Here is an 11,915-nt window from a genome sequence, read left to right on the forward strand (position 1 = left end):
TACAGTGGTTGAAAAGCCAATTTAGTAATTCCTGAAGGGGGATGAATCAAGATAATTTTGAATAAGTGCTCTCGATTTTTTTCATCCTTTGTTGTAATAATATCTCGGAGTTTGCACCGATAACTTGGTATATCCACTATAGAACCATTAACTAAAGAGGAAGGTGTAAATAGATACATTTATGAAAGTTCAGAGTTTAAATTGATACATTTATTAGTTCATAGTTTTAATTGATACAACCCTAAAACTTAGGGATATAAAATATTATTTCTAAAAAAAAAAAAAAAATAATAATGTAGGAACATATGTAGATTTAGAAATGTCAAGAAGTAAAATAATTGGTCAAATAATAGGTTGATTTATATGTTGGCTAGATTTTTTTTTTTTTTTCATAAATAAAAGACTTTAATGTCTACCTCTTCATTATTGAAGGTTTAAATAAAAGAGTGAAGATTCAACATGACATATGGGAATAGGTAGCATAAGAATAATATTCCACTGGTTTGTCCCACACCCACCATTATTTCATTATTCATTCAGCCTCCACTTCATTCATCCATGTCACATCTAACATTTTAGTATTAATAAATAATGAAGATTGGTTAAAATTAAAAGAATTTAGGTGATGTTACAATTTAATCTTTTTTTAGTTCTATGCTTTTTTTTCTTTCTAATTTTATGCTTAATTATTTTTTCTTCTAACTTCTCTATGATTGATAAGGTAGTTGTTTTACGTTGAAAATGTTAAAAGAAGTAATGAGTTTCTAAGCACTATAAAAGAAATCTACGACTTTGGTTTCAAATTGTTCTAGTTAAAAACAATTTTAACGTGGATATATCAACTCTAACTAAATTATCTTTTCGTATTCTAATTGTGTGAGTGATACATAAGCCTTAAGAGAGTGATTTCATAATTGGGGTTGAGATAAGAATTAGAGTGGCTAAAAATTTTTACATAGTGAAACTTATTTTTGGTGGATCATGGTTTTTTCTCTAGGTCTGAGTTTTCCACTTAAATTTTTGTATTTCTTAGTTTGTTATTTTCTTTTAATTAAGTTCTTATTATTTTCATGTTTATTTCACTATAATGTAATGAGATGTTTCTTCCAACAAGATTTTCATCCATCTTAAGAAAAAAACTTGATTACCTATTTCCTAATCAATTCTAAAGACAACATAAGTTTTTGAAAATTAAGTCTGGTTCGATAATCTAATTTTTTTAAAAAATTAAACTTATAAATACTATTTCCTCTCTCAAGCTAGGTTTGAAAAACTAAAAAAAGTGGTTTTTATTTTTAGAATTCATCTAGAATTCAAGTGTTTCTTTAAGATAGCTGAAAATAATCATAAAAAAGAAAAAATCAGAAGAAAACAAGCATAAATTTTAAAATCTTTACAAACATAGCCTACTTTTTTTTCAATATTCAAAACTTAACTTTATTTTTTAAAGTATAAGTCGAAAGTGAATAATAAACATAGAAATTTACTAGAATAACTTGGAATTTGATACTACAAACGTATGTCCATTGAGGAAAGAGAAATGATTGTAGTAGGAAAAAAAATATAATTTAGATAAACTTTGGAGAGAGGGTTATTATTATTTATTATGATTATTGTGAGTAGACTAGTGATGAAGAAAAATATTGAAAGCAGCGGCGGCAGCCGGCAAAAAGAGCAAAATTGTCCACGTTGAGAGGGCAAAGAAGCCTGCAGTTGAACGTTGCTTCTTCACCAAACAACATAATATAAAGCCTTATTAATTACCCAAAGAGAATAATTTATATATATAATATTTATTGTTTGTTTGTTTGAATTTTGTTTCGCACTTAAGATATATATATATATATTTATTAATATAAAAATATGTACATTGAATGCATTGTGGTGTAAGCAAAGGTAACCGAATCTGATTCCCCCAAAATCAACCAATCTCTCTTTGAGACTTGGATTCGACTCAAAGCTCTCCCTAATTCTGAACTTTTCTCTCCCATTTCTAACCCTTTCATTCTCCAATCATTTTTTTAGGTTTCTGTAACTCGGTACTATATTAACTATTTCATTTCTCTATTAAAGTATGTTGAATTTAGGACATCGACTCATGAGACCTTGTACTTGATCACTTGGAGTGTCAACTAATAAATTCAAGCATTCTAACATTAGTTTCTTCATGAACTTTGGAACCATATTAAAAAAATGTAGAGTTAGGTTTCTTCTTACAATTAGAGATGTCCAATTTTTCTATTGGGATGGGGTCCACCCCGAATGAGAGATTCCGTGATTAGGTGGGGAATGGGGAAGTGAGTGAGGTAAAAAAATTTCCGTCACCTAAACGCATTCCTCGTCCCCGTTTCTGTTCCCATCTCCTCCCCCGATTTACTTCTACATGTTTATTTAGTATAGTTATCTAATGTTATGTTATATTATTATTATATAAATATTAAATTTCAAATTTCAAATTTGATTACTTATTCGGAAAGATAATGAATATGTTTAAATTGAATATTTAAATTTAAATTATATATGTAAATAATTTGATTTATATCTATTTTTTTCTATTAAAAAAATTAATTAGTTTTTTTAGGTCAAAATTTGAGCAATTTATCTTTAAATTCAAATTGTCATGTAAAATTAACCATAATAAATAATTTAGTGATAATGTTAATTATTTAATTAAAATTTGTTCACATTAGTGATTTAAATTAATTATTTTTTACAAAAAAAAGTAACAGAGAAAAATTTATCGCAAGGAACCCGATCCCCACGAATTTCCCACAGGGAATTTTCATCCCGATCCTCGTGAAGAATTTCACGGAGATGGAGAATGTGATGGGTGGCGGATACAAGAATGGGGAATGTAATGGGTGGCGGAGACGAGAATAGGGAATGACATCCCGACCCCAGCCTATTGACAATTCTAGGAATAATTCTATTTGAACGCTTGTTAACAATTTTTTTTATTGCTTATGATTAACATTTTTTAAATTAAGTTAAACTACACAAGTTTAGGCATTGTACATCTCTTTTAACACTTTTCATGTTTGTGTTTAGTAGGTACAGTTCATAATTTTTAAAAAGTATTTATTATGACTCTAATTTTTTAAATTTGGGCTTAAAATTTCTTGGAGCTTAAATTTCTGTACTCTTAATTTTCCGTCTAATAGTTTGGTAATCCAATGAATTTTTTATATAATATAATTTAGGTCTTTCACTTATTGAATATATTTTCAAAACATGAAACTAATAAATACAAAATTCAAAATTCAAAATTCCATTATAACACAAAATTTAATTTCTACGTAATAGATTGGTTAAACTAGAAAATGTTGAATATGTTTAAAAGACGTGCTTAGTGAACTCAAAATTAAAAATTTTGTATTCATTAAAATTTAGATAACTATTAAATAAATACTTAAAAGTTTAGCAATATATTAGATGTATATCTTTTAAAGTCTAGATTCTGATTGGATTCAAATTAAATTTGTCTTTAGAATTCTCACTAAAAATTTTAAACAGAAAAAAAATAGTATTCAAAACCCTTTTTCAGGCTTTTGAAATTTTTCTGAATTGTCATTTGACAAGATCTTTAATATTTTTTTTTATCTCTCCCTCAGAAAAAAAAAAAAGAAAAAGAAAAAGTTTTAATCTTTTAAATTAAAAACGATTCGAAGCAAATATAATATAATCTGTATTTTATTTACTTTCAACACTAGAATTTTATTTTCCCTATCCCTATTGTACTAAAATAAAACTCTTTTGTGTGTGCATTTATTGATTAAATTTTATAATGTAGTATAAATTTAACGAAGGAAAAACCTTATCTGCAAGTTTTCTTTTTAGCATTAAAGAAAATGCTTCTACAATTAAAGTTGATTTCACGTTGAAAAATAAAAAGCAAATAATAATAACATTATTGAAGGAGAAAAAGGAAAATAACAATTGTATTTTTTTTTTTATTGAGCTCTAATAATTCATATCTTAGTATAAGTTTGATATTGAAGTCTCTGTACATATATATTTAATTTAATGGGGTGTTATATTATCACCCACGACATTTGTTCTAAATCTAAAAAGATTTTTATTTTTTTCACATTTTTTTTTATCCTGTCTGCTTTTTTTTTTTTTTTTTTTTTTTTTTTTTTTATAATCATTAAATTAAATGTCAATTGAAGATGGATTTCATAATAGGGACGTAATATTATTATTATTATTATTTATAAAGGCTTTATATATACTCTTTAATGTTTCTAGTTAACATAAGATTATAATCCAATTCTTAGAGGTGTTTGGGGCAAGAGTTATCGTCAAAATATAATAACCACTTTTTACTACAGTAAAAACTATTTCAAAACCTTCAATTAGCTACCGTCAATATTATTTCAAAACCCACATTTGCTACCGTATATACTATTTACTACCGTTTTTTACTGTTTTACATTCATCATTTTTTTATTATTTGCTACAGTGTTTACTATTTCTTTCCCAAACTAAAATAGTTTACACCTCAAACACATGCTATTATAACCCAAATTAAAATAATCTACACCCCAAACACAAACTATTATAATCTAATTATAAGGATCTAGGACTATAATAACCAACTTTTTGTCTCAAACGCCCCCTTAATATCAAACGTTATGGAACAACCGTCTTTAAGCCCTTGGCCCAAAACCATGATGTCAATCAAGTCAAACCTATTTCGAATCGAAAAGAGATTGCTTCATGGATTAACAGGATTAGGTCGAGACCACATCCTATTGTACAAAAGGGATAAAGAAGTCTTGAACCAAATTAATAAGTCATCAAATCTGCTTTGAGCATAATACGATCATTCTCAACTCGATACTATTTTAGCTAAAACTGATTTAGACATAACATTATATTATTGTAGGATTATGGCTTGTGAGTGAGTTTGAAGAGGATCATCCAACTAGAATCATTTGACAAAAGTTGTCCATTATAAAATTTTACAACATTTATGGTGGCATAAATGCACTTTTTTTTAAGCATAGTATAAAAGTATACTTATTAATATGTTATAAGTTTGTCATAAAAATCTGAATCCCATCATGTTTTTAGCATTTAAAACAAAAACATTTACTTCCAAAAAAAAAAAAAAGAAAAAAGAAAACAATTGCCATATAATTTATTTTAATTAATTAGCAAGAAATCCAAAATCCGTAGTATATATGGAAAACAGTTGATTCATGCACTTTCCAAATATGAAGCGTGTAAAATGCAATGGAAGTGACCGCCTCCAATGATTTCAAGACACGTCAGCAATGAAATATTTGTTTGCTTACCGAAATTGATAATGACGTGTGAGCTTTTTTCTTTTTCTTTTTTTTTTTCCCAATTATATAGTCAAAAAAGAATATGATGAATGCTAGCAATATAGCATTATGGGTACCTAAAACACTTTCTTTTTTCTTTTTCATCCTTTACAAGAATGGAATATTTCAAAAATTCCTTGCCCCATTTTGATGATGCCTCTACTCATTTTCTCTTTCATTTCCTCTTTACTAAAAAGGTTCCATCATTACAAATACCCATTTTTAAGTTGTTACACAAAGTTTTTCCCTTAGCTCCTCTAGTTTGCTTCCAAATCTTGGCAACTATATTAAATAGATGTGTCTATCCGTTCAACAAAATCTTAAATATTAGTCAACGAACGAGTTGGACTCATCGACTTTCAAAACTATTACTCATATTATATACATCGAAAAAATGGAAAAAGAGCTCTCGTTACTTGTTGAATTGCAGAAGTCAATCGCTAGCTACCTTCTCTTCTTTTTGGTTCTTTTGTTTTTTCAACTTTTTCTTAACCTAATTGATTGTGAAAATTATTTTGGATTTGTTAATCAATAGTGTAGATGTTTAAAGTAAGTCTGTATTTTCAATTATGACATGTGCGACAAATAGAGTAATAACGAAAAATTTCATTTTATAGTTAAGGTTTCATATGACTTTTTATGTATGTAGATTCAATAAATTAATAAAGAGACTACGGGGATGTTTGGGGGAAGGGTTATCATCAAAATATAATAACCACCTCTTGTAACAACTATTTCAAAACTTTCAATAAGCTACAGTGAACACTATTTCAAAAACCTCATTTGCTACAATATTTACTATTTACTACAGTTTTTACTATTTTACATTGATTATTTGTTAGAGTGTTTACTATTTCCTTCTCAAACTAAAATAGTTTACACTTCAAATATATAATATTATAACTTAAACTAAAATAATATATACCCAAACACAAATTATCATAACCCAACTATAATAAGCTAGGACTATAATAACTAAATCATTGCCTCAAACACCCCTAAGTGTGTCTATAAACTATATAAAGACTAAGCATGTATATGATAAAAATTGACCTTAATTAATTATAATGAAATATTTCACAAGTATAGTGATTAAACTGTTATAAAATTTAAAATATGGAGACTAAATTATTATAATATATTAAAATATAAAAATTATATTAGTAAGAATTTAAGAATATGAAAGTTAAATTATTAATTCTATAAAAGCTGATAAACACATCTTCTTTTAACTTAATTTAAAAAGAATTCATACCCAAATTTGAGTAACTCAAATCAGTTACAACTTATTTAAATCAAATCTTAGTTACTATTTTACTTTTGATGTGGTAGAAAAAGATATTAGGTGTATTTAAAGTAAAAACGAAACTTAAAATAAAATTGAAAAGAGGGAGAGAGAGGATAAAAAGGAAAGTGGGGTGTGGATAAGAAAAAGAACAAAAAGGCCAATAATGGCTTCTTTCAAGATACGACAAATTTTACTATTTTCAATAGTTGAGTTTACACCTATCTTTATATATCTTATTTAATTATAAATAAATATTAAAAATTATATATTTTTATTTTTTTTTACCCGAATTAATATGTTATTGACATTTAAGCGAAACACATAAAAAATAAATGCAGTTTAAAATACACTTAAATCATTTCTTTTTGGAATTAATCAATTAAAGGATTGCTTTTGAAAGGACAATTACTTGAATAATGCTCTAAATCATTTAAAAACTTCAAACCACACTTTTCTTTTCCCAATAATTATCACTAAGGTTAAGTATATCTTTGGCAACTTCATTCCCATCAAATCAATTTATATTTTTTTCCTAACCAAATCAACCCTAATTAAACTCACTCTTTATCCTAAATTCGATTTATAATTAGGGGCACTAACAAAATTCCATTAACTCAATCTTATCCATACAATTTAGATTGAGTTATTAATTTATTTGAATTGAGTTGGATTCAAATAAATAAAAATGTAATGGATTTAATTTGTTCATAAATTCACTTAAAATAACTTAAATCAACCCGAATTTATTATTAATTTTTAAAAGTATGTTGTTTTTACATATAATACAATTATTATTTTTTACATATGTTTATATTTATTTTATTTTATTTCATGATTTTTTAAATTTATTCTCACAACTCCTAAAAACAATTTTTTTTACCACTTTGGGAAGAAGATTTTTTATAATATAAATTGAAATAAAGCTATTAATCATAATTAAATATATAAAAGTAATTAATAAATTTTTTAATATTAACATTTTGCTTATGTTTAGAACCAAAATTTAAATACAATGATTCATGGTTAGATTGGGTTAAGTTTATTATTTAATAAAAGATTATATGAGTTAAAAAAATTTACAATTTGAATAATTAGATTGAATCTAAAAATTGTTTCAACTCAATTTCATCAAATTATGAACACTGTAATTATAATATTATTAGTGTTTTAACAAATAGAAATTTACTTTAAATAGTTAAAATCTCTAGCTCATTATTGTGATAGGACATTACTTAATAAAAAACAAAGTATCACGTGGAAGGTACTCTTTTTTCTTCTACCAAGTACTATACCAAACCTATTTTATTTATAGGTATCATTTTAGTTTGTTCAACTATCCATTTTCTTTTGTTGCCAAATAAGCTATTATATAATTTGTTTCCAACACCAAAATTTGTTATAATGGAGCTGTATTGAGAAGAAAAATTGGGGACGTTTGGGTTAACAAGTTGGCTATTATAGTCATAGACAATTATAGTTTGTATTTGAGACGTAAATTATTTGAATTTGAGAAGAAAATAATAATCACTGTAGCAAAAAATAAAAAATTGATGGATGTAAAATAGTAAAAATTATAACAAATAATAAATACTGTAGTAAATGTGAGTTTTGAAATAGTGTTGATTGTAACTAATTGAAGAGTACACAATAGTATTTATTGTAGTTGATTATTATAGTATTAGGATAGTGTTCTTATCTCAAATGTCCCTTTAGTTGTTATACAATATCTATATTATAACAATAATTTGATAAATAATTCTTTTGACATATTGTTATTTAACATATATATTATTTTAAATATTGATTCAACAGTAGTATATGAAAGTAATAATTCATACATATTTTGGGATATGTACACCAATTATCCACGTAAGTTTTCACACTTCTTTATATTTTTAAATAATTGTAAATATGGTAAAATAAATTTCAAGAATTGGATTAAATTTTTGTTTTATCTGCAAATTTTTTTATATTATGTTATATCTGCTGAGATTTTGGGGTTGATTGTTATATTTGTAACCACCCTTTAGTTTTATCTATAAATATATTTTGGATTATATAAAATTATTTAAAATAAAATAAAACAAATGTTATAAATTGGATTTTTAGAAAAGGAAAATTAAACAAACCTAATAAATGGAAGCGACTTAGATCTTCCATTAACTTTCCATTTTCCTAATTTCACTCTAAAAGCAAATAGATAAACAAAACTTTCCTTTTCCAATTCATTGCCGCAGTCGGACTGTGCTGCGCCTGCGCGGGAGTTGGCTGTATAAAGCCCGCGTGAGCCTCCATAGCCATCGGATCTCTCTTCCATTCTTTTTCCTTTTCCTTTTCCATCCCTCTCTTTCTCTCTCGCTTTCTTCTTCCTCAAGTTCATCTCATTCCTCTGTTTCTCAAACTGATATAATTTTGATGGCGATGCCTCTCTTCTCCCACTAAGTTTTAAGCTTCCTTTCGCTTTCTTTTCCCTTTTCTCGTGGTGGGTTTGCGAAAACATTTTCTGGGTCAAACAATTTTCCCCTTCTTGCTTACCCTACCCAATTTCATTGCTGGATCAATAACCCCAAGTTTCCGTTACCAAATTTTCCGACGAAACCCCATAGGATTATTGACATTTGGATGATCTGTGGATGAACCTCAAAACGTGCACGAAATTGGCAACAGATCACTCTTAGACTTTCCCTTTCTCAATCATAAAGAGTTGCGGCGACAAGTAAGGATCAATTCTAAACCCCCTTTTTACAATTTGAATTCCTTTGTTATATATGTGTGTGCGTATATTCCTTCCTATTTATTACTACACCAGTTAACTCTATTGGTGGGTTTACTCTTCTTTTACGACGAATCTTGAAAAACCCCTTTTCTTTTTTGAATGATTTGTGTTCTCTAATGAATGGGTTTTGTACCGAAGTTGATTAATAATACGGTTGTTGAATTTGAAGGAATATGGCTACGTTTGTGGAGCCACCGAACGGAATCAGATCAATGGGGAAGCATTATTTCACAATGTGGCAAACTCTGTTTGAAATTGATACTAAATATGTCCCAATCAAGCCGATTGGGCGAGGAGCTTATGGTGTGGTGTGTTCTTCGATTAACCGAGAGACCAACGAGAAAGTGGCGATCAAGAAGATTCACAATGTGTTTGAGAATCGCACGGATGCCATGAGAACACTGAGGGAGTTGAAACTTCTGAGGCATATAAGGCATGAGAATGTGATTGCTTTGAAGGATGTGATGATGCCAACTCATAAAAAAAGCTTTAAGGATGTTTATTTGGTTTATGAACTTATGGATACGGATCTTCATCAGATTATTAAGTCCCCTCAGCCACTTTCCAATGATCATTGCAAGTACTTTATCTATCAGGTTTGGATTCTTTGTCTTATGCTCTCTGGTTTCTCCTTTGATCTTAGTTTTTGTTCTCTCTGAAGTTTCTCTTGAAAATTAATATGGTTTTAAAATGTAGTTTCTGTTTTGTGTGTTTCAGAAAAAGAAAAAGGCATTTTATATGATATGGTGTCTATATACTTTTAGAGGCAAAGTTAATAGAGGGAGTAATATCATTGACATTTAATGTTGCTTGGTCTTACAACAATCGTAATTCATTTGTTTGATTTTAAATTTCTATGACTTGATGTTGCTGCATTTTAGTTTCTTATAAGCTATGATTGACGTAACCATCTATTTTCTATATATGACTGATAAAGCGGATTCTTAATAGAGTTGCAATTGGAAACTTTATATACATGTCAAATTTGATGCCTTAATAAACTCCTAGGTATGATTATGACATTTCTTCTTATGTATTACAGTTGCTTTGCGGGTTGCAGCATCTTCATTCGGCAAACATACTTCACCGGGACTTGAAGCCCGGGAACCTCCTTGTCAATGCTAACTGCGATCTGAAGATATGTGATTTCGGGTTGGCACGAACTAGCATGGGCCATGACCAGTTCATGACTGAGTATGTTGTTACTCGTTGGTATCGCGCTCCAGAGCTTCTCCTCTGTTGTGACAACTATGGGACTTCCATTGATGTATGGTCTGTGGGATGCATCTTTGCTGAGATTCTCGGTCGGCAGCCTATCTTCCCGGGGACAGAGTGCCTCAACCAACTCAACTTAATCATCACCATTCTCGGTAGTCCGAAGGAAGCAGATATCGAGTTCATTGGCAATGGAAAGGCCAGAAATTATATCAAGTCAATGCCCTTCTCGAGAGGAATACGCCTTTCACATCTATATCCACACGCTGAACCTTTAGCTTTAGACTTGTTACAGAAGATGCTTGTGTTTGATCCAACTAAGAGAATTACCGTTGACGAAGCACTTCAACATCCATACATGTCGGGGCTATACGACCCGAAATTCAACGCTCCTGCTGAGGTTCCCCTGACTCTCGACATTGACGACTCACTTGGGGAGCCTAAGATCAGGGAAATGATGTTGAATGAGATGCTGTATTACCATCCTGAAGCTGTTTCAGCATATTCTTGAGGTATAATTTTCTTCGAAGACTCGCATTGAAACACAATTTGATTGATTTCCGTACTTTTTGGGATGCTGGAATCTGATGTTACAAGTTCATCAGCGTAGTTTCGAGAGCTTTCATCAGCAATTTTAGCGTATTGACACGATTGAGGCATTTTATCAACTTGTAAATATAACTATGAAGAACTGATGGATTCAGAAAAGGTATAAACTACTTTTGCATTAGTGATGAATGTTTGACATTTTCTTCATCAGAATCAAATGAACATTTGAATGTGAAAAAGGCTCTTTTGGGTTCAAATATATATTGATTTTGGTGATGCTTGTAGTTGTAGTTTTGTTCTTTGTTCAAGTAATTGTTGATCCTCACTTCCCTTTTGTTGTTCCATTTGAATTCTATTTTATTTTGAGGGAATTACACATTGTCATAACATAACTTTCTTTTTCTTAAAGAGTTATTCACAATAGAAAAAGAAAGGATGAAGCATAGAAATATGCTTATTCCATTAACAGAATCAGCATGTTTTAACATTTATTTCTAAAAATTCTCCCCATGTTAGTGATGTCAGTTAATAATATTAATTGTTATTCTCATTTTAATATTCAATTCCTTTATACTCCTAACATGTAAATATAATGAGATTTTATTATTTATATATTCAAATTTTTATATATTATGATTAAACAACCAAGTCACGGACAAAATATTGTTTATAATATTATATAAATAAATCATCATATTAGTAACTAATAAAAATATGTTTTCAATCGCCTCAAAAAAAAAAAAAAAAAAAAAAAAAA

At 28.4% G+C, this 11,915-nt stretch overlaps 1 protein-coding gene across 1 annotated transcript; it reads left to right on the forward strand.

Moving 5' to 3' along the window:
• The first annotated feature begins 8,787 nt into the window (after positions 1 to 8,787).
• LOC120084178 (mitogen-activated protein kinase 7-like) lies at positions 8,788 to 11,417 on the forward strand. The gene is made up of 3 exons (XM_039040094.1): positions 8,788 to 9,334; positions 9,564 to 9,990; positions 10,437 to 11,417. The coding sequence occupies exons 2-3, from the start codon at positions 9,568 to 9,570 to the stop codon at positions 11,118 to 11,120; spliced, it is 1,107 nt and encodes a 368-aa protein (XP_038896022.1). The 5' UTR covers positions 8,788 to 9,334; positions 9,564 to 9,567; the 3' UTR covers positions 11,121 to 11,417.
• The last annotated feature ends 498 nt before the right edge of the window (positions 11,418 to 11,915 follow it).

The sequence above is a fragment of the Benincasa hispida genome, chromosome 1, assembly GCF_009727055.1.
Source record: "Benincasa hispida cultivar B227 chromosome 1, ASM972705v1, whole genome shotgun sequence".
Taxonomy (NCBI): Eukaryota; Viridiplantae; Streptophyta; class Magnoliopsida; order Cucurbitales; family Cucurbitaceae; genus Benincasa; species Benincasa hispida.